This window comes from Pteropus vampyrus, unplaced genomic scaffold, assembly GCF_000151845.1.
Source record: "Pteropus vampyrus isolate Shadow unplaced genomic scaffold, Pvam_2.0 Scaffold95, whole genome shotgun sequence".
NCBI lineage: Eukaryota > Metazoa > Chordata > Mammalia > Chiroptera > Pteropodidae > Pteropus > Pteropus vampyrus.
Window position 1 is genome coordinate 5,583,221 of NW_011888876.1, and position 20,684 is coordinate 5,603,904.

General features: G+C 35.0%; 1 protein-coding gene and 1 pseudogene across 9 annotated transcripts in view; one reads left to right on the plus strand and one right to left on the minus strand.

The window, feature by feature from the left end:
- The window catches only part of RABGAP1 (RAB GTPase activating protein 1), a 134,718-nt gene that overhangs the window by 31,845 nt on the left and 82,189 nt on the right, over positions 1-20,684 (minus strand). For all 9 annotated transcript variants that reach the window (XM_023533085.1, XM_023533087.1, XM_023533086.1 and 6 more), the window contains 2 exons: positions 4,295-4,408; positions 807-881 (listed from right to left, as the gene is read on the minus strand). In XM_023533085.1, the coding sequence (XP_023388853.1) occupies positions 807-881; positions 4,295-4,408 (189 nt within the window). The remainder of the gene's footprint in view (positions 1-806; positions 882-4,294; positions 4,409-20,684) is intronic.
- Positions 8,585-9,510, plus strand: LOC111742454 (annotated as a pseudogene).

A 20,684-nucleotide genomic window follows, 5' to 3' on the forward strand; every position in this document is an offset into this window, starting at 1 on the left:
GATCTGGGTTAGGAGAAAGCTATAAAGGACTTTACTGAGTAAACAACTGTGGAAAACTAAATGTGGACTGGGTGTAAGACAGTACGGCTTCAGGGTGGAATTTCTTGGATGTGATTTCTTGTAGTATTATGTTTATGTCCTTAGGTGATACATGCTCAAGTATTTAGGAGTGAAGTTATCTTGAAGTTTGCTACTGACTTTCCAAAAAAGAATTTTCTGATATTAAATGTGTGTATAAAAAAGAGGAAAAGCCGTACTGAGAGATGGAAAAAACAGTGTGAAAAAATATTAATTGGTAAATCAACTGAAGAGCATATGGGTATTCACCTTATGTTTTTTTTCAATTCTGCTGTGGATTTAAAAGAGTATCAATAAATTGGAGGATAACTTTGCTGAATGAATGAATGAATGAAGAATGAATGAGTAAAAGGGCCTAAAGAAAGCCAACTTCTTGACCTCCCTCCCATCCCAATACATAAATCCAGAACAAATACTAATGGCAGTGGCTACTCTAGAGAAGGTAAAACGTCCCCAAGAGTCCAGCCAAGACTAAAGCCCATCCGATCACTCTAGTAATAAAAAGGAAGTCTACCCTTGCTCTAGTTTTCAACACTGTCTCTTAGTCTCACCATGTTTCTCTTGCATGTTGACATTAAAGTACTTTAAGGAAAAGGTTTCCAGACACAGGCGTTACAATTCATGCCCTGCAGTCTGGCCAAAGCCATTATAAAACCATGCTCAAGTCTAAGGCTAGTATGAGCGCGGACAGGCCACGTCTACGTCATAACTGAGACCTATTTACTCACATGGAGAAGCAGAACAGCAGCGAGAAATGACTGGCCCTGGCAATAGCCAATCTCTTCATCATACACAGAATAAGCCTGGAAAAAAGGAAAGAAAAACCTCACAGGAGGTGTAAATGAGAGTGGTCATGCGTGGGCCACAGCTGCCTGACAGGACCTTGAACATGGGAACAGGAACCCGGAAGAGGTTACCCACACTCCACTTTAGCATTTTGATGGTCAATGAATAATGCAAACATTTCTCTCCAATGCCATTTTTTTCTTTACAATAAATAAAACTGTCACCACACCATCTTCTGTTGCCACGGAGCAGAGAAGGTTAAGCAAACACCACTTTGGCACTAAAAAAAGGTCTTATCTCTTGGTCTTTGCTCAAGCTTTTTCCCTCTTCCCTGTCTGAAAAGATGCTCTTTCTTCAGGCTCCAAACGTATTCCAGGCCCCAGAATTCCCTCTCTTCTCTGTACTTCTATGGTACCTGATACACGTGTGTAGTTATTATAACACTTACCACACTGCCATTTCAACATCCATCTTCTCTCTGGACTGTGAGCTTCTCAGGGTCTGGGGTGATGTCCTACTCAACCCAGCCAGCACCTCACACATAGCAGGGACTCATTAAACACTGTTACTGTTATTCATCTTCCTTTCTGGGAAAAAGTCTTTTGGCAAAGACACCAAAATACAATTCTTTCCACAATGCCAGTAATAACTTTCCTGATAAGAGGGATAACTCTGAAACCATCTGTGGTTCCTCTGGAATTCTTATTCAGTATTTTTCTTGGCAGCAGATGATTACTATCCCTCTCTTCTGAAAATTATCTTTGACAGAATATTGACATCTAACATTCCTTGTGGTTTACTTTTTTGGTTCTTGAGTTGTTTTTCGGAGTCTTGTTTTTATGATTAATATTCTTATGTGAGCTGTAGTGGGAAGGGGAATTCCTATAGATTCAAGATGCTATTTCCTGTTTGACAAATTTATTTCGAGTGAAATTCCCTTTTTTCTCCACTTATTCTTTGTGCCAAGGTTCCTCTAGTCCTACGGAAGCAATTTAGAATTGGGTATGTTTAGAATTCAGAACACTTAGCGAAATGTTATGCCAATGCTTATTAGATGAAAATGAAGTTAATGTAGACATGGATTTTATCATTAAATTTTGGTGAAACTCTAGCTTTTAAATATATATATATATATATTGAATTCAGGTAGAATTCTACCTGAATTTATGAAAACATTATTTAATATATATAAATATATATATATATATATATAAAAATAAAAAAAATCATGTTTTCATAAATTCAGGTAGAATTCAATATAATCCTATTATATCTCCCATTTCATCAAAGCTTATCTGACGAAAGGGCTACAAAATAAGAAACACATACTTTTCCAAAGACAAGATGTCCAAAGGGCTTAGAAATGATCTGTCTCTAAAACAAGGCACCACTCTGCACTCACCGAATTTGTAAAAATTAACAAGTGTTAATACTAGTGTTGTTAAGACTGTGTTAAAAACCAGCATATGCCAACACAGCTCTGTGGAAAGCAGTGTGACGATGTCTGCGGAGGTATTGATCAACAGACGACTGGCAAGAAAGACAGAGGCTTCGGAGTTGGTCAAAGTTAGGCTCAAATCCCACAACAGCTAAGTTAGGGTCTCGGTCTGGATCTCAGACCCGTTATTTATATTCTTTATTTGTAAGATAAGAATAATCATAGTATTTATATCACAGAGCTGATGTGTTTACTCACAGTCCTCTCATGTAAAGTGCTCAGCACATGGCTTACTCAATATGTACTCGGATGAAAATGTATTCAATTTCTATAGGTAGAGAATGGAAGGGAGCATATTTTTCAGGCTCATGGAAAAGCTTGAAGGATTTCCTACAGACATGAAAGTAAGTGACACATTTGGAAAATGTTTGGAATATAAGGTTCAAGGAGGCTACAAGAAATATAAAGAAGAAAGGGCTATAAGGTTCAAGGAAATATGGAGAAGAAAAGGCTTATCCTTAATCTATCAATATTCAATGAGCACCTACCATATGCCAAGCACTGTGCCAAGTGCTACACATGCTAATATATATAAAAAATTATTCCTGCCCTTGAGACTTTCACAATTCAGTTGGGAAGTTCGACAAGTAAATTAACCAGAGTACAATGAGAAGTTCAATGTGGTTGAAGCATAAAATATTTTGGGAGTAAACCCGGATATATTAAAAATGGCTTTAATGCTAAGGAATCCAGGACCAGATAATAAACTAAGGAATTTTTACTCCATTCTGTGTGTTATGGAGAAGCATTAAAGGCTTCAGTGGAGGTCACTGAAGTGATTCAATTCTAGGGTCAATGCGGATAAAATGATAAATAGGCTAGAATCCAAAGGCAGGGAAACTAATCCAAGGCAGCATTTGTAAAAGTACTGGAAACAGATGACAGAGACATGTACCAGGGCAGTGACCAGAGAGGGAAGGATGGCTGTAAGACACGTCGATCCTATCAAACTCAACATGGCCAAAGGAAGGAACTGAAAACTAATGGAGAAATGACTGCATCTTTAGTAAAACAATGGCATGGGGGGAAAGATGAAGACTGTTTATAATTAAGAGAGACAGAACTAAACATAATATGGACAGGAATATTGTAACAAATCATAGCTTTCTGCATCCTATGGAGTATAAAATTAAAACCAAGAAACACTTCTCCAAATTCTAACTGCCCTTATAGTTTATAGCACCTAGTTTATCACTGGAGAATCATCCTTTATTGCTAGCCTGTCCTAAAACTAGTTGTTAAGTTTTGCCTTTTCAATCATAATACGTAAGGTCCTTAAGAGCACGTCTTGTGCCTTGACTGTACTTCATATATAGTAGGTGCTAAATAGGTACTCGATTAGTTTTGGGAAGACAAGACTAAAAACTAGTTCTCAGGACAGAAGAAGGTTAAAGAACTCTGGCCCCAACTCCTTCTTTTAGTCCTATGGCTCTGAAGCACCAAAATCTACTGGAAAACAAATTGTTGAAATTGAACAGGCTATCATTTCCTTTGTAGCTTTCAGGTACAGATCTTTTGACAGACATCAGTTTTAAAAGTCCACCATGATGGGCATTAGCAGTTCTTACTGTTGGATGCATCTAAGGAGCCAAGTTCATCACTTACACTGTGCATACTGAAAAGGAGTTTGCAATGTTACAGGACTCAACTGGTTTTACAAAACCAATTTTTGAAAGTCTAAATGTGGAGACGGACTGTCATCCGAAAATCCTAATTATAAAGATAAAAGATGCTCTGCCACTGTTTCCAATTAATTTCTGTTCATTATTGCTTGAAATAGTTGTTTTTACCTGTGATTTTACAAAGCCTTTTCTCTCTCTTTTTTTTTCCATTCTTCCTCAAATACAAAGTATACTTTATAGTTATCTTCTGCATATCTTGAAGAACCAGACAGACCATTCAAAACTGTCTTTTTTTATTGACATGACATACCTTGCATATTTTATATAAGGAATCTTGTCCATCTCCTCCGGTATCCTTGAAGTAGTCATGGGCTGGAAACGTCCGGTTAATATCTCGGGTGATAGCACTGTCCTGGGGAGACTCCTGCAGAGACACAGGAAAGAGACGGTTTAGCAGTCAATCATGTATGTGTCTGGGTTTATACAAGGTTTTCCCATGCTTTAAAATGGAGCAGGGGATAGGTATACACCTATCATGTGTGATAGATGCATGCCCAGAGTTACTGTCCTCGGGAACTAACTATTCAAGCAAAATCAAAATCAAATATTAAAGGAGAAAAAAAAAAGGATGGAAGAAAAGCAACTTGTTTCCCTCTATACACCTGATGTGTACCCCATCCCTACTGCCAAGAAAGTAAAGCTGGTGACCTTTCTATTTAAGAGATAAAATGTGTTATTCAAAATAGATTTCCCATAGGAAAATACTCAACCTAGTTTCAAAAGGAGGTAAAACGCTCCCGTGAAAAAAAACTGGGTACAAAAATTGCTGCTTTAATTGATCTTTTGGTACGAAGCCCATGTGCCAGGTTATCAAATGGAAAAGAAAAGCCCCTACATTGGGCCTTATCCTAGGGACAAATAGCATAAAAATACCCATAGCAGTCTACTCAGTATGAAGCTAGTCCACTACATGCCAAAAGACTCAAGCAGGCTACAAGAAAATATCCCTTGCTTTTGCCAACTGAGAAAAACTCTTTTTGTAATGAGTTAACTAAAACAAATGTCCATAATGTCAACGATCCTTCATAAAACATATCAAGCACCCAGCTAATTTTAATGTCTTCTTGCTAAAATTTATTTGCTCACATGCTAAAAAAAATGGAGCACAGAAACATGAATTTCCATTCTAACAAAGCACTGTCTTCACAGCTAAGACGATAATAGCACTGATTCTCCTTGATGAGACTGGATCATATTCAGGACACCGTACAAGGGCCTGACACTACTGTTTCAAGATGAAAAATGAAAGTGATAGTCCTCTCTTGTCCAGTAATTTCTGTAGCCTTTGGGTAATTATGTTCCCAGGGTCATTAATACTTTACAGTTGTGGGATCTGAACTAACTTTAAAGCCTATGGTCTTTCTTCACCAGTAAACTATTTAAACCTTCAGAGACAGTGCCTTTGCCTTCACTTAATACGTTATTGACAACAGTTAAGCAGTTCAGAACTGTGGTGACTGCTGACGAAAGGACAAAATCCAAGGTGAGACCCGAGACGGTAGCAGCTACTGCCCGGTGCCAGCTTCCCGGATGCAGCACATGCAGCAGGAACGGAAGCAGAGCTGGGGGTGGGGAGGGTCTCCCCGAGTTGAGGAGAGAGACAGCAGAATTCGAGGAGGGCAAGGGAGCTAGAATTTGTAGGTCAGGATAATGGCCAGGAAAAGCTGAGCAGAGGGAGCTGCAGGGCTACCTAGAGGGGTCCCTATGAGTCATGAAAAATAAAATAATAATAATTATCTGGACTTTTATCAAAATTAAAAAAAATTTTAGTATTCAAAAGTCACTGTTAAAAACATGAAAATGTAAGCCATGACCAAGGCAAAATACCTATAAAATCTAACTGATACCAAAGCTGTATCCAGAATATAACTCTTAAAGTAAAGGAGACAAACACTTTTAAAAGGAGGGGAGGGATGGTAGAAAAAATTGAATAAATAATCTGCAAAAGAAAATATATAGATGGCAAATCAGCACATGAAAAAATGTCAACATCATTAGTCATCAGGGAAATATAAATTAAAACCACAATGAGATTCCACTATACACCCACTAAATGCTAAAATTAAAAAGATCCAAGTGTTGGCAAAGGGTGTGAATCAGCTGGAACTCCCATACATTGCTGGTGGGAATGCAAAATGGCAAAAATACTTTGAAAACAGTTTGGAAGTTTCTTGTAAAGTTAAGCTTACATTTACCATACAATTCAGTGATTCCAACCTTAGGTATTTACCCGAGAGAAATGAAAATGTGAACATGTGCAAAGACTTGAACTTAAATGTTCACTGCAGCTGTATTCATAGTAACCCAAACTGGAAACAACACAGATGTACTCAAATGGGTAAGCGGAGAAATTGCATCCGCATGGTGGAATAGTACTCAGCAATGGAAAAGGAAAAGCCTATTGATACACGTGATGTGGATGGATCTCAAAAGCATTATACTAAGTGAAAGAAGCCAGACACAAATGATTATTATCTATAATTCCATGTATATAAAATTCTATAAAAGGCAAAAATCACGAGTTATTGAAAGCAGATCAGTGTTTGGAAGAGGCTAGGGTTAAAGAGGGAAGGCTGATTCTCAAGAGACATGAGAGAACTTTTTGCAGTGATGGAAATATTATCCATTGCATCTATGGTGAAAATATATTGAATCGTTCACTTAAAATTTGTGAATTTTATCGGACATAAATTATGTATAGAATTTATTTCCAATTACAATGGAAAAACAAAAAGGGATACTCATACAAATAAAAAAGAAACCAGACCTAGGATTCTTCAAGCCCTTTAGATTAAGAGCTCTTGGTTTTTTTAAAAAAAAGAAAAAGAGTAAGAGTTCCCAGTACTACTTTAAGTATATCTACCTAAATGATAAAAATGATGTAAATCCATATTTATCTTAAGGCCTTAGAACCAGGGGCATAGCTTAGAGTCAGAAAGCTGGTTTGGTCACTTACTAGTCAAACTTTAAGTAAGTTTCTTACCTTCTCTGGCTGATACCACCACCTTGTAAAGTGGTAGTGAGGGTGACATTAACTGTATGTATAAATTATAAATACAGAGAGAGCTTCTAACGGTGCCCAACATGTATATATAAAACACTTGGTAAAAGTGATAGGAAGCGAAGTCTCCAGCAATGCTGAGAGCTGGGGCTGTCCTGTGAACACACACACACAACCTATACACAGAACACACTCGCACGTATGGTACCTTGAATATATATTATTTTTATTTTTGCCTCTCTTATCTTCCCTCTAAAACTAGTCACGCAGGGGTAGGGACTATGATTCAGTTTTGTAACTTCCACAGAGCCCAGCACAATGCAGGGCAAACAGTCAGTGCTTAATAAATATACCTGAGAAGTCGAAACGCTTCTTTAGGATTGAGCGACAGCAACGATCATGTGGTCCACAGCTTCACCCAAACCAGGATCCCTAATGTTAATGTTTAGTTCAAGACCCAAGTGACTAAACCACCAAACTAAATCAGAAAAGAACCTTATTAACCGAATCTTTTAAAAGACATCCCAACTAAATATCTAAAAAAAAAAAACAAAAAAAAAGAAAAAAAAAACAAAAAACAAGAATGTTGTAATGATTGATTCATTAATACCTTCCAAATTGTGTAAAATTCAGACAGGAGAAAAGAACTGTCATGAGAAACAGAACAGAATAAAAGACTTTTTTGAGTCTTTTAGCTCGAAATGTAAAATAAATCAAACCATCCTGCAATTATCAAGAGAAATAATAAGAAGAGGGGGTTTTTATATCCTAAATATGTGCTATATAATTATGGGGTATTTTTTTCAATCTAGGGTATATGAATTCTCCTGAACTCAGTTTTAATTTTAACAAACAGAATGTGAAATAGAAACACAACAGAGAATCAGAGGTGTATATTTTTTGCTAGGGAATTAAGAAATCTTTATCATTAATAAATATGTTTCATGAATAGCTTAACTAACAATGGACTATAAATAGTCCCAACTTCAATTTTGAAACTGCAGCATGATAAAAACTTATCTCACTCCTAACATCATCATGAAAAAAAGATAAACATTGACTTCATTAAAACTAAATTTTTGTTTACAAAACATGCCATTAAAAGATATAGGCAAGCAGTACCTGTATCTAAAAAGGAACTGTATGCACCATATATATAGAACATAAAAGGATGATTAATAAAATGGACAAAAATTGAGGCAGATACTTCCTGAAAGAAACTATATACATAGCAAATAAACAAATGAAAAGGTAGCTACCAGGGCAATGTCAATTAAAACCACGAGACAGGCAACCCAAATGTCTGCCAAAGAGAATGATTTCTCGTGCAATAAGAGAGCCACTACCTGGAACGCTCTGAAGAAAGTAATTAAATCAAATGGAGACTTGAAAAATCAGAATTTTTAATTTCAAAGTACTGAAGGATAATAATCCAAAGCAGCATTAAGCAGTTTCTGAAAGGTTTTGGAACTTAAAAAAAAGGAAGGGTGACTTAAAGCACAAAAACAATGATTCAGATAAATTTCACATTAACAAAACTTTCCAGAAATGATGAACAGACATGTTACTGACCTATTTTGGGAGTGCAGTTACAAGAAATTATTCTGAAAAAATTGTAACTTCTATTCCTGAATTATATCTCCACTTGAACTATCCACTTAAAAAGAGAATTATGATTTTTTTAAATGTCAGATGAATTTACTATATAAAACAACAACGGAAGTTTTCAAACATGCTAAGAATAGCAGACGGTGGCTTAAGACAAGCATGAAAGTTAGAAAATTACATTAAAAATTGAGAGGACTATGGAAAGCTCCAAAATATTTTATGCTAATTACATGTCATATCAGAATGATGATGACGATAACTTGAAAAGGATACACAGTTATTAGATATATATAATTTAGAAATTCAAATGCACATAAGTTAGAAAAATAACAAAACCTAAAAATATTCTGTAACTGATCAGTTCTCATCAATCTGTCATCCCTCATCTATTGATCATGGGAGTCATCAAAGAATTAAGGAGTAAAATGCCCTTGAAAAAAGGTGAATTTGAAAATCACATGCTGAATTTTTGATGCCTTCAAGATTGATAATAAATAGAAGAGCTCCATGTGAACCGCGTGATTAAAATATCTGGTCTTAGGGAACATGTTGAAAAACTTGGGAATAAATCCATTTGACTTGCCAGAAGCCAAGCTGTAAAATATGATTTAGAAATTCTAACAATGACAAATTTAGTAACTTCCTATCAGAATAATGACATCATTAATTTTGAAAAGATTCTAAAAACAAACCACATAACATTATGGATGATTCTGTCCTAAGAGAACATAGCAAAGATCTTTTACAAAACATCCAAACCCAAGTGTCTATAAAATGAAGGTTTATGCAATACATAGGCCTTTTATTTCTAAGGAGTTAACATCAATGTAGGTGATACAGGGAGCTTGCTGGCATAGTGCACACTGGGTACCGTTATTCATGGCCAAATTGATTAAGTCAACCATATACATCCTCTCAACCAGACTGTAGTTGGTAAAATGCCTTAACAAACAAGCTTTTACAATGTACGTAAGGCAATCGTGCAGAGATATAAACTTAAAAGAACAGAGAACAGTGAAACCACTGTCAGTTGATATGTCCTGAAAATTACTGAATTTATGGCTGAAGTAGTTTTTCTTTCTCTCTTTTCTTATCAGCTGGTTTTATGTTTTGGCGTCATTTATCATCAAGAAAAACAGCTTTACTCCCCAGAAGAAAACTATAATGCCGCATGATTATGCAGTATTAACATCTTACAAACTTTTTCTATTAAGAGTCAGACAGAAAATATTTTTGGCTTTTCTGGCCATTCAATGTTGCAATTACTCAACTCTCCTTTGTAGAGCAAAAGGAGCCACAGACAATATGTAAATAAACAAGCATTTCTGTATTCTAATAAAACTTTATTTTCGAAAACGAGAAGCATGATGAATTTGGCCCCCAGGCCACAGTGTGCCAAGCCCCGCTCTAAATGTACGACACAGTAATTTGTCATGGGCAACTTGACTAAGAGAGAAGATTTTTTAATTGATTTTAAATGCACTGGCATGCTACTTCTGATTAACTGCATATACATTTTATCTGTAGAAATTCTGTCACAAATAAGCTGCAGTGACTTGAAATGTATATTCCTTTGAACACATGCTTTTTTTCATGTAATTACAAATTTAAAATGTTTACTACATTTTACAAAGTCAATTCTCAAAGTCTGTATACAGCATTTCTTCATCTCCTATGCAGTAAAGGTTTAAATGAAACTCTGTAATTATAGCGGTACATTGTCCCTTACATTTCAAGCATCAGTACAAACAGTATATATACAGCTCAGAAATTAAAGATACACACTGAAACGTATGAGACTGGCTAAAATAAAAGACAATACCAAATGTTGGTGAAGATATGAAACAACCGGAACTCCCAATTTTTGCTAATAGAGGTATAAAATGAGATAACCACTTTGATAAAGTACAGGGCAGTTTTCTATAGAGTTAAATACACATCTACTCAGATCCAGCAATTCCACTCCTAAGTATGACCCAGGAGAAACGAAAACATACATCTGAGAAACAAAACATGTACAAAAATGTTCATAATAACCTTATTTGTAATAGCCCCAAACTAGAAACCCCACATGCCCATCAACAGAGAGAGAGATAAATTATGTTATGTTCACATAATGGAATAATACAGGCATTGCTGGTAATAATTTCATTAAAAACTGCACTCTGAAATATCAGCACTTTTAAAATTTATGTGTTCTTCTTCCTCAAAACTCATACGCCTCATGAGAAAAACACCAGACAGAGTCCAGTTGACGGCCATTCTATTCTCAAAACTGTCAAATTCATCAAAGACAAGGAAAGTCTAAGAAACTGTTATAGTCGAAAGGAATCTAAGGAGACATGAGAACTAAATGTAATGCAGTATCCTGGATGGGATATGAAAGAGAAAAAGGACATTAGGTAACAATTTAAAAATCTAAATAAAGTTCAGACTTTGGTTAATAATAATGCATCAACATTGATTCATTAATATTAACAAATGTAGCATACCAATGTTAAGATGATTAATAATAGTGGAAACAGTTACAAGGTGTATGGGAACACCTTATACTATTTTCACAATATTTCTGTAAATCTAAAACTGTTCTTAAAAATAAAGTTTATTAAAAGAGAAAAGGATATTACCTCCTAATTATTCAATATGGAAATTGAGGTTAAGCCACCGAAGTTCACGTACCAGTAATAAATAATTAGGCAATCAAAAAAATGCTGGACTGAATTTGTGGAATAAAACTGGTGAAATGAACACTGTTGGTTTAATAAGCTCAGCACAAATCAAAAGTAGGTTCTGCTCATGTGACTGATATGTAGATAATTTCTTTCTTGCCCTAATTCTTATGCTCTTTTAGTGTACATAAAGCAATGGTGAGGCTTCATAACTTTAAAACATTTTAAGGCTCTTCTAAAATAAATTGTGCAGAGAAAATCTAAGGGAATGACAATGTTTGCGTTGTATTCTTCTTCCCATCTTGGTTTTGAAAGTCGTCCATTAGTTCAAGTTACACTGGTACCACATTCTGTAATTTTTCTGGACTACTATTTTTATACCTTACTGTGAGAATTGGCCCACTGGGTAACTTCTCAGGATTAACAAGGTACTGGGAACTGGCGGAAACCCTTTGAATACACACCCTTTGTAAACTCAAGTTGAAAAATAGAAAGCTAAGAATGGCAGGAAGAAAAAGAAAGTACCCAAACAAAGAAAATGCAGTGGAAGGCTGCCATGAGAAATAACCGGCACAGGGAAGATTATTTCCAAAGTAGCCTTACTGCCTAAAGAAAAAATTAGATCTTCTTAAATTTAGTCAAGAATGTTATACATACTTTCTCAAAAGCTATCATGTAATATTTTGGATAACAGAATAAAACAGAAACAAGCTACAGCTTGTCGGAAGTAATTTTGACAAATTCGCTTTGACAGACTTAAAAATAATTAAGCAATAATAATGAGCTAAGATGGATCTGTAACCATTATTTTAGCACCTTATATACAGCTAAATCATATAGATCTATCTTAGCAACCCTCTGAAGTAGGTTCTAGTACTTCTCCTACTTGACTAATGAGGAAAGAAGTTATATCACTTGGCTAGGAGATGAGGACATGGGGCTAGATTCTCTCTAGCCCACATTAACCCGAATAAGTATATTATAAAAGTGAAGAAATTCTCTTACCAGTATATAATTCCCAATAAAATGCTTTTGCTTTCTAGACTCACAACTAAAAATCAACATGACACAAAGACTGAAATGTGCTTTTCATAAGAAGGTCCTTCCTTGGATGAAAGCTGCTCAGTGTTTATGAAAAAGCAGAAACCACTAAGGCCCTAATGACATGTAGACAGAAAAATATATGATGCTCTTAAACATAAAAACAAAGTTTAAAAAAAAACAAACAAAAAAACCTTAACATGCAGCCCTCTTGTAAATTCATCAAAGAAAAGGCATTTTCTGTAAGTGCTAGGAGGCCTCCACCATGTATCTTAATTACTTCAGACAAAAACAACCATCAGTAATCTTTTAAATATTCTGGGCCGGCATGTTTTGAGACTCTATCCAAAAAACAAAAACAAACATTAAAAAAACAGCAACTGACACCTTATATTACATAGTGAGGTAGGTGAGGACATCTACTGCATTACTCAGCATCCCTATCGAAAATTCTGTTTCTCCTAAAGAAAGATGAGTATTTTTTTTCCCATGGACAATGACTGAATGTCCATTTTTGTTTTGGCCTCCAGAAAGCTCAAAACTAAATTCACAGTCCAAACAACACAGCATCTCATGGCCTGTACAGCTGTATTGTCTTCCCATTCCAACTCTACTTTCCAAATGTTTGTTACTGACATTTTCCTATTTTGTTGAATTATAAGTATTCTAATAAAGTTCCTCAATACCTCAATAATATGCGGTACAGTGTATTTGTGTAAAAAGCCCCTCGAGTCTATTTCATAGTCTAATCAACAAGAATTCTATAAATAAATACTTGATTGATGGGTTCACTTAATACTAACAAGGCAAAAACACCTTTATCTTAAATTCACATTTAAGAACTTAACATGTGTACCTATGCACACGTATTTTTACTTGTCCCTACGGGACTAGCACCACTGTTCTTCAAATCGGTTCCCTTTCGACCTGCAGTGCTGTTCTTCCACGCTAATGCAGCAGCAGGGGTGTTAGTGGAAACTAGATTTGTGGGTAGATACTGCTTTGTATATTTATCTTAGGGATTTGCTCTTGAAGGCAAAAATCTTAATTCTAGTAAAAACGTCACTAAATAACACTTAAGAGACTCCAAAAGCTGAACCAAGAAGAGACTAGAAATTGATCTTTATCATATTTAAACATGTAAAATATTGTGTAGGTATTCAGCAATTAATGCTTTAAAATTTCCATTCCAAACATATCATACACAGGCTCTGACACATCAGCAGAGCAAACTGGAACCAGATTTCCACAAACATGGAAGTAACTGAAAGTATTTCAGAATCTGGCCACAACAATGTGAAGACTGGAGTTGGACTTGAAAAAGAATGGAAAAGTCCGAATGTAGGTGCTCTACCTAGATCACACAATATAATGCAGTGGTCCCCAACCTTTTTGGCACCAGGGACTGGTGCTCTTATGAGAATCTAATGCCTGATGATCTAAGGTGGAGCTGAGGCAGTGATGTTAGCACTGGGAAGCATCTGCAAATACAAGTGAATCTTAATTTGCTTGCTCATTGCTCACCTCCTGCTGTGGAGCCCAGGGTGGGGGTGGGGGGCTGGGGACCCCTGATATAATGGACAGAACTCTAACTCTGGGGTCAGGCAGTTCTGCCTTTGAATATCTCCTCTCCCACTTTAATTATGTGACCTTGAACAGGTCTGTTAGTCTGAGCCTTAATATCTCTATCTGTAAAATCTATGCAATGGTCTCTGCCTCACAATTTATGAGAAGCAAATGAGATACTGTATGGAAAACAGGTAACATAGGCCTTGTACATCAGTGGTGGCTCTTTCCTATCATACCTGGGACTTAAAATGTTGGCCTATTTCCAACCATGAGAGAGAAGCCAAGGAACAAAAATGTGTATTTGGCAGATTTTTCTATGTTTGAGACTTAGTACTCTGTCTCCAATCTGCAATTTTAGATAGATGCAATTTAAAAATCCACTGTATTTTACCAACATCATAATTTATCTTAATCCAAATGAAATTATAAAGAAGATAAATTGGGCAGCAGAAAAACTGACACAAAATATAAATGGTGCAATAAGTGTTTTTTTAACCTATGAACCATGTTAACCAAAACACTGTAGAACTCACTATGAAATATCTTTGCTGATTATCTTTAAAAAAAAAAAAAAAATCATTTCTCAGAGGCAAAAATCCATTTGGGTTTCTCTATAATCATCGCCTCATTTGGTAAAGAGCTCCTTCCATTTCAAGATAATCAAATAACTATACCAATCCCCACAGGTACTAATCCTTATTTACTCTCTTTTTGCCTTCCAAAAAAGAAAAGAACTTACCTCCAAATGACAACTATATGCTATAATCAACGAACTGCCAAAGAATCTTTACTACAGAAAGCCGACGCAGAAAGCAGTCTCTAGAATGTTTGCCAAGTAAGCGCCTCTAACTTTAATACATACTTTAGCACTATATCAACTGAACAGTTATATACTTATTATGTTGAACCTATAGCACACAAATGTAACAGAAAATCAGATGACTTCTTTAGAAAAGATAGCTCTCTTTAATAAAATAATGTACTGCTATCACATTGTTTCAATCCAAATATGGCATTATAGTGCTATTCTAAAAATAAATCTAAGTCCCATGTGATATGCAGCCTTTTAGCTATGTTCATTTCCTTTTAGGGCTCAAGTTTCCCACAGGAAAATTATTCAATGTTTGGCCAAATCATGTATAGATAAGGCATAAATGCTAGCTGCACTGTCAACCTTTCCTGGTCTGCTATTGTTGATTCGCCTTCACAGTAATCTACCGTGGAGAGGCCTAAGGAACAAGAAATACTCAAGAATTGTTATCTGACAAAAGTGAACACAAAAAGTGTCATTTTGAGTAAAAAAGTAGTAGGGGAAGTAATTTCTGAGTCAGCTAAATTAGGACACAAAATCATGATATATACAAAGTCATATTCCCAACAAATGTTTCTGGTAACTGTGATGACTTATGAAGACTTATTTCAATATTTTTTAATACTATTGAGCAAAATTCTATATCAAATGCCCTTAATACAGCTTAATACAGACTGTATTGCTTGACTTATGCTATTTGCTTAAAGATTTTATAAAACATATGCTAAAAATGAAACCTTCTCAAATCATTCACTCATAACACACCACATACACATTAATGATCAAGAACAACATTCTTTAAGCTATATTTTTATATAACCAAGTCAATCAAATTATGATTTTCAAGAAAATGTTTATGAATGTTTCGTGTTTAAAATACTGTTTTACTTTAAAAAGTTAGTTTCTTCTGAAAGTTAAGTCTTAAGCCAGATTTAAGTATATTTGTTAAGTAGCAAAAATATATAGCAGCTGCAAAATGGCTAGGTATGTTAAAATGGGACTTTACAACTCTACAGAGTTCCCTGTTCTTGTAACAGTTAACGAACATTAAAATGAGAATCTGTGTGTGAACAATATTGGTCACAAACATCTCAATCAGTGAATTGTTGAATTGCATTTATAATTCTGTAAGAGGTCTGCATTCATATACATATTCGTAGACTATAGGTACATGTTCTGGGTTTCAACATTTATTTCAATTACATATTTTTATATAACTTTCAGTCTAAAATTATGTTTCCTTGAGTCCCAATATAAAAGAAAAATCATGATTGAGATTTTAATATTTCTATTAAAAAACTAATCTTAAGAAACAATTATCAAGAAACAATATTTAAAAGCTATCTTACTTCATCATTAATGTATAAAGCTGTAATTATTTAGAACTTTTTCTATTGACCTAAAAACTCAAAAATCATTAGCACACAGGTATACTACCAACCAAAGTCTATTAGTATCTATGCAGTAATACCTTACTACATAGCTAGTAAGAGCCCTCGTGGAGCTCAATTATTTTTTTCTATTTAAAATTCTTGGGAAATAGCAACTTTAAAAGGTACAGGACGAGCAGTGAGCTTCAATTTTATTTAAGCAAAAAATTTACCCTATAATCTCTCTAGAAGTACAAATACTATAAATACCAATGAAGGTATTCTAGAATCATCAATTTCATAATCTTTTTTATCTCCTCTAACAAACATTTCTGAGGTATTTGCCAGTAATCAAAAGAACTTTCTAATTAAGATTTTGCAAATCTTAATTTATTTGATTCAAAGTACCGATGGAAAGACTGTTTTTACTTATTTTATTTAAAACACACCAAAATCTGAACACTTTTCTTTTTTTCCAAACCTACTGGAAACTCCTATTTTCTAAGCACTTGACAAACGTTGAACAATGTTTTGGACTTATTCTGTGGCATAACTGAGTCCAAAGCAGTTCTAAGACCTGGATTCCAGTTCTGGGACTAGAATCCCATGTGTGCAAGGAGTCTGGATTATGATCTTTAAAGTATCTTCTAGCTCTGACACTTTGAGATTCTATATTTATATCATTCACCTACTCAAAAATCTTAAGTCCATCTCCAATTCCTAATTAGAAGCAAATCCCTTAGCATTTCTTTCGGATCAGGTAGCCCCAAATTATCTTTTTGGCCTTACTTTCCATTATACCTGAACTTGAAACCTCTGATTCATCCACGCTGCCCTATTCGCAAGGAAGACAGCAGCACCAGCTAACATGCACTGAATGTTATACTGAGTGCCAGGAACTGTGCTAAGGGCATCACATGCATTAGCTCAATCGTTACGATACTTGTATAAAATAGAGCTATTAGTTAAGATAACTAAGACTAAGAGGAACTATGTATCTTGCCCTAAGTCTCACAACTAGTCAGTAACAGGGTTGGGATTCAAACCCAGGTCTGTCTGCCTTTCAAGAACATACTTTTAATCACAACGCAGTACATGAATTCTTTATCCCTTAAGTGTATAAAATGGTCCCTCTCTGAATCAGGCCTGTGAAGCTTAAAATATCCTTGGTCACAAATTTTTTTTCCTAATACAACTCATTTTGAAAGTTCAACTAAAGCGATACCTCTACTATTTCAGTCCCAAATTTCCTTTCTAGCTCTAGCCCATTAAAGCTTTTACTGTAAGGCCCCACGACTTGTTCTGTGATTAAGTACATCTAAATATATATATCCTAATGTCTGAGAACCGTATGGGACTAATCCTCCTGCAGAACATCTATAAAAGCAGGACAAGATATGTAACACATCAGTATCTTCACAGAGGAAACCATCAAGGTTGGGCTTCCGGGGTTTATGATCCCAGAGAAAATGAAGCCCACCTAGCTGCTCCACATTCACCTAGAGCCTTTCCTCTGAGGAAAAATGTCGATTTGCAGCAAACTCTGGAAGTCACTGGGAGGTTCTGACCTCTGTGTGACAAAGAAGTAATAGCAGCAACCTTTAACTGAGCTTCTGATGCCACCATGCACAATTCTACACACTTAAGATGTGACAGTAGCTAATTTTCACAATTATTCTACCAAGGGGGTAAAAATCATTTTACAGAGTAAAAAACTAAGAGTCAGAGATTCCAAAATCCGTGCTCTTTTCACTCAGGAGAAAAAAAAAGTGATCCAAGAGTATAAAATAATCACAGTAATGACATAAAGAGCTTTTCTATTAGTATAATATATATCTGATCTTGAACCAACTCCTATAATGTTGGTGTCATCTTCACTTAAAGGTGAGTACCCTTCTGAAGTTCAGACAGATTAACATTACCTAATAAATTGCCAGAAGTAGGATCTAATTTTGTTTTAACTTTACTGCTACTTTTAACTTTATTTCTGTAGGCTACAATACTCATCCTTGGTATGATGTTAACAATATAGGATGTTAACATAATCTTAGTAGTAATGGTTCCCATCCTTACAAATATGTCATGAAGAAGAACTTTTACAAGGAAGAAGTCTTTTGAGTCAGATTCTGTTCCCCAGGGGCCAATGAAGACAGAGACCCACGAATGCTTTTTTTTTTTTTAAGTTTAGTTAGTTATAAATATAAATGGCGTTGGCAATGGGGGTTTCCCCAGTCTTTCTGGAAGAAATTTCAGAAATAAACCATGCTGTTCAATGCTTTAACTTTTGTTTCCCCTCGCAAAATACTGTCTTACTAATTCAGTTCAACAAGTATTTGCGGAACGCTAATAGACACAGAATTTAAAGTTTTACTTTGAAAGACTCTTACTTTTTTATTTTGATCAGACAATACAATCTTTTGGCACTAAACCCGTAAGTGACTACAGTCATGGTAATTTAACGTAAAGATATGCTTTTTACTTTGCTAAGGGCTTTCTCATGTCACATATTGTAGGTCACTTTATTAGGGTCCTTTATCTATCGATCCTTTGGATTTCATTAATCCTGCCCAGCTGGATATTTTATGTTAATTTTAAGGGGTAAGAGGGACATAAGACTATAGAAATCCTTCTCTACCCAGAGCCTAGCCCATCTCGTATACTGTTTTCTAAGGAAATTGTCTAACACATATCTCCTTATCTATGAATACTAAACAGTACTTTGCATTCTTCTCGTGATCTCATGCCAGGTCATACGCTGTAGACACCTGTACACCAGTATACCATACTCATTACACACACACGCATGTTTGTTTACTTTCACGTATTCCTTCCTATGATGTCAAAGATGCTTTCCAGTATCCATTGTCTTCTCTTGGTAAAAAAACAAAATTTTAAAATCTAAAAGGATCCAAATAGATACCCATGAGGTATAGTGACATACTGGAATAGGAATGAAAAAGGTCTGACAGCCCCAAAACTTGGTTTCCACAATTGTAAAGGAGAAATAATATTCCCTTTGCCTGTCTTCCTAGAAGGATGAGATGATGAATAGGAAACTGCTCTGTATAGGGCCCTAAGTAATATGGTGCTATTATGCCTCATTTTCTACTTCAGTATAATGTTCTAAACCTATTCTTCCTGGTTTCCCTCTACTTCTGCTAAAATTTATTCGCTTTTTCCTAAATGTGGTTTGTGCTTTTCGTAAAAAAATAATACACCTACTGAGTTGAAAATCATGCTGGTTTGGTACTGGACCCCCTTGGTTGAAGCTCTTATTGTCTTGCTTTTATCTGCTTTGTCTTTTATTTCAGTATATGGCCTACTTTAATTTTATCTTCAAACTTTTCTGAGTTTTTAAAATGTCTCATTATACTTTAAATCTCAAGAGCTCTTACTATCTATTTGTCTTTATATAAAAAAAGAGAGATTTTGCATCTCTCTTTTAATAGATGCAAAATCTCTGAAAATGTTAGTTGGTTTTTTTTTTTTTTTTTTGGAAGTTTTCTTCTAAGACTTGCATTGTTTCTGTTTCCTAATTCTTTTATTCTGGGCTCTGTATTTTATGTGAGAAGATTATCTCAAAAGACCAGTGATCTCTGGCTGACTGTTAATAAGAGGAGGAAAAATCTAATTAGTATCAGTAACCTAGATTTTCTGATTCTTAGTTCAAAGTTCATTTTAATCATATTGTGATGCCTTCTGTCTTACAATTTTTGAAAAATCAATGACTTATTTATAGCCATAAGAAATGTCTAGAATAGTCCCAGAGTCTGCAAAATATATTAATACTATATACATTTAATATATATTTAGTTTTTATTCAACCTGAAATGGAAAAATTATACAAAAATCAACACAAAGACTGATTTATGAAGACTTCAAAAAATCTCAGTGCCACAATTCTCCCCTCCTTAAACTTCCTAAAATCTGCTCACATAACAATAAATTCTGGTTTGCCAATAATTTATTTAACAAATCTTTTATGATACAAAAACATATAGTGAAATTAAAACATTTCCTGCAAAACTGCTGTGCAGATTTTTTAATCAAAACTGAAAAGCTTCAAAAGGTCTCAGAAACCACTCTGTTACCTGAGAGCCTGTAACCCTGTTGCTTTATTTTCAAGTTCAAGGAGATGGACAACGCATTTATAGCACAAAAATTCAAGTTTACCCAATTCTTAAAATACTGAGACCATTATTCAAGTAAAAAGGAAAAACCATTATAAAAGGCTCAAAAAGGAATTTATGCAGCAATAAAGCTTAAAGAAAACCCTTTCCAAATGGAATTTAGGGTGAATCAACAGGTCCGTGAAAAATTCAAATATTCATTCTGATGCAAGATAGTTCTCTCATTAAAGTGGAGCACTTGTCCTTTTGTAACTGCTTTTCTGCTCTAAGAGGGAAAAAATACACCTTCACTAATAAATCACTGTACAAAAACAAAACTAATTTATAAATATAACGATCAGTACAGTCTTATTTTAAAGTGTACTATAAAATAATTTCAACGCAATCACCAAAAGCTTATGCTTCCTGATATCAGTCATATACCATATAAAGCTAAATGTG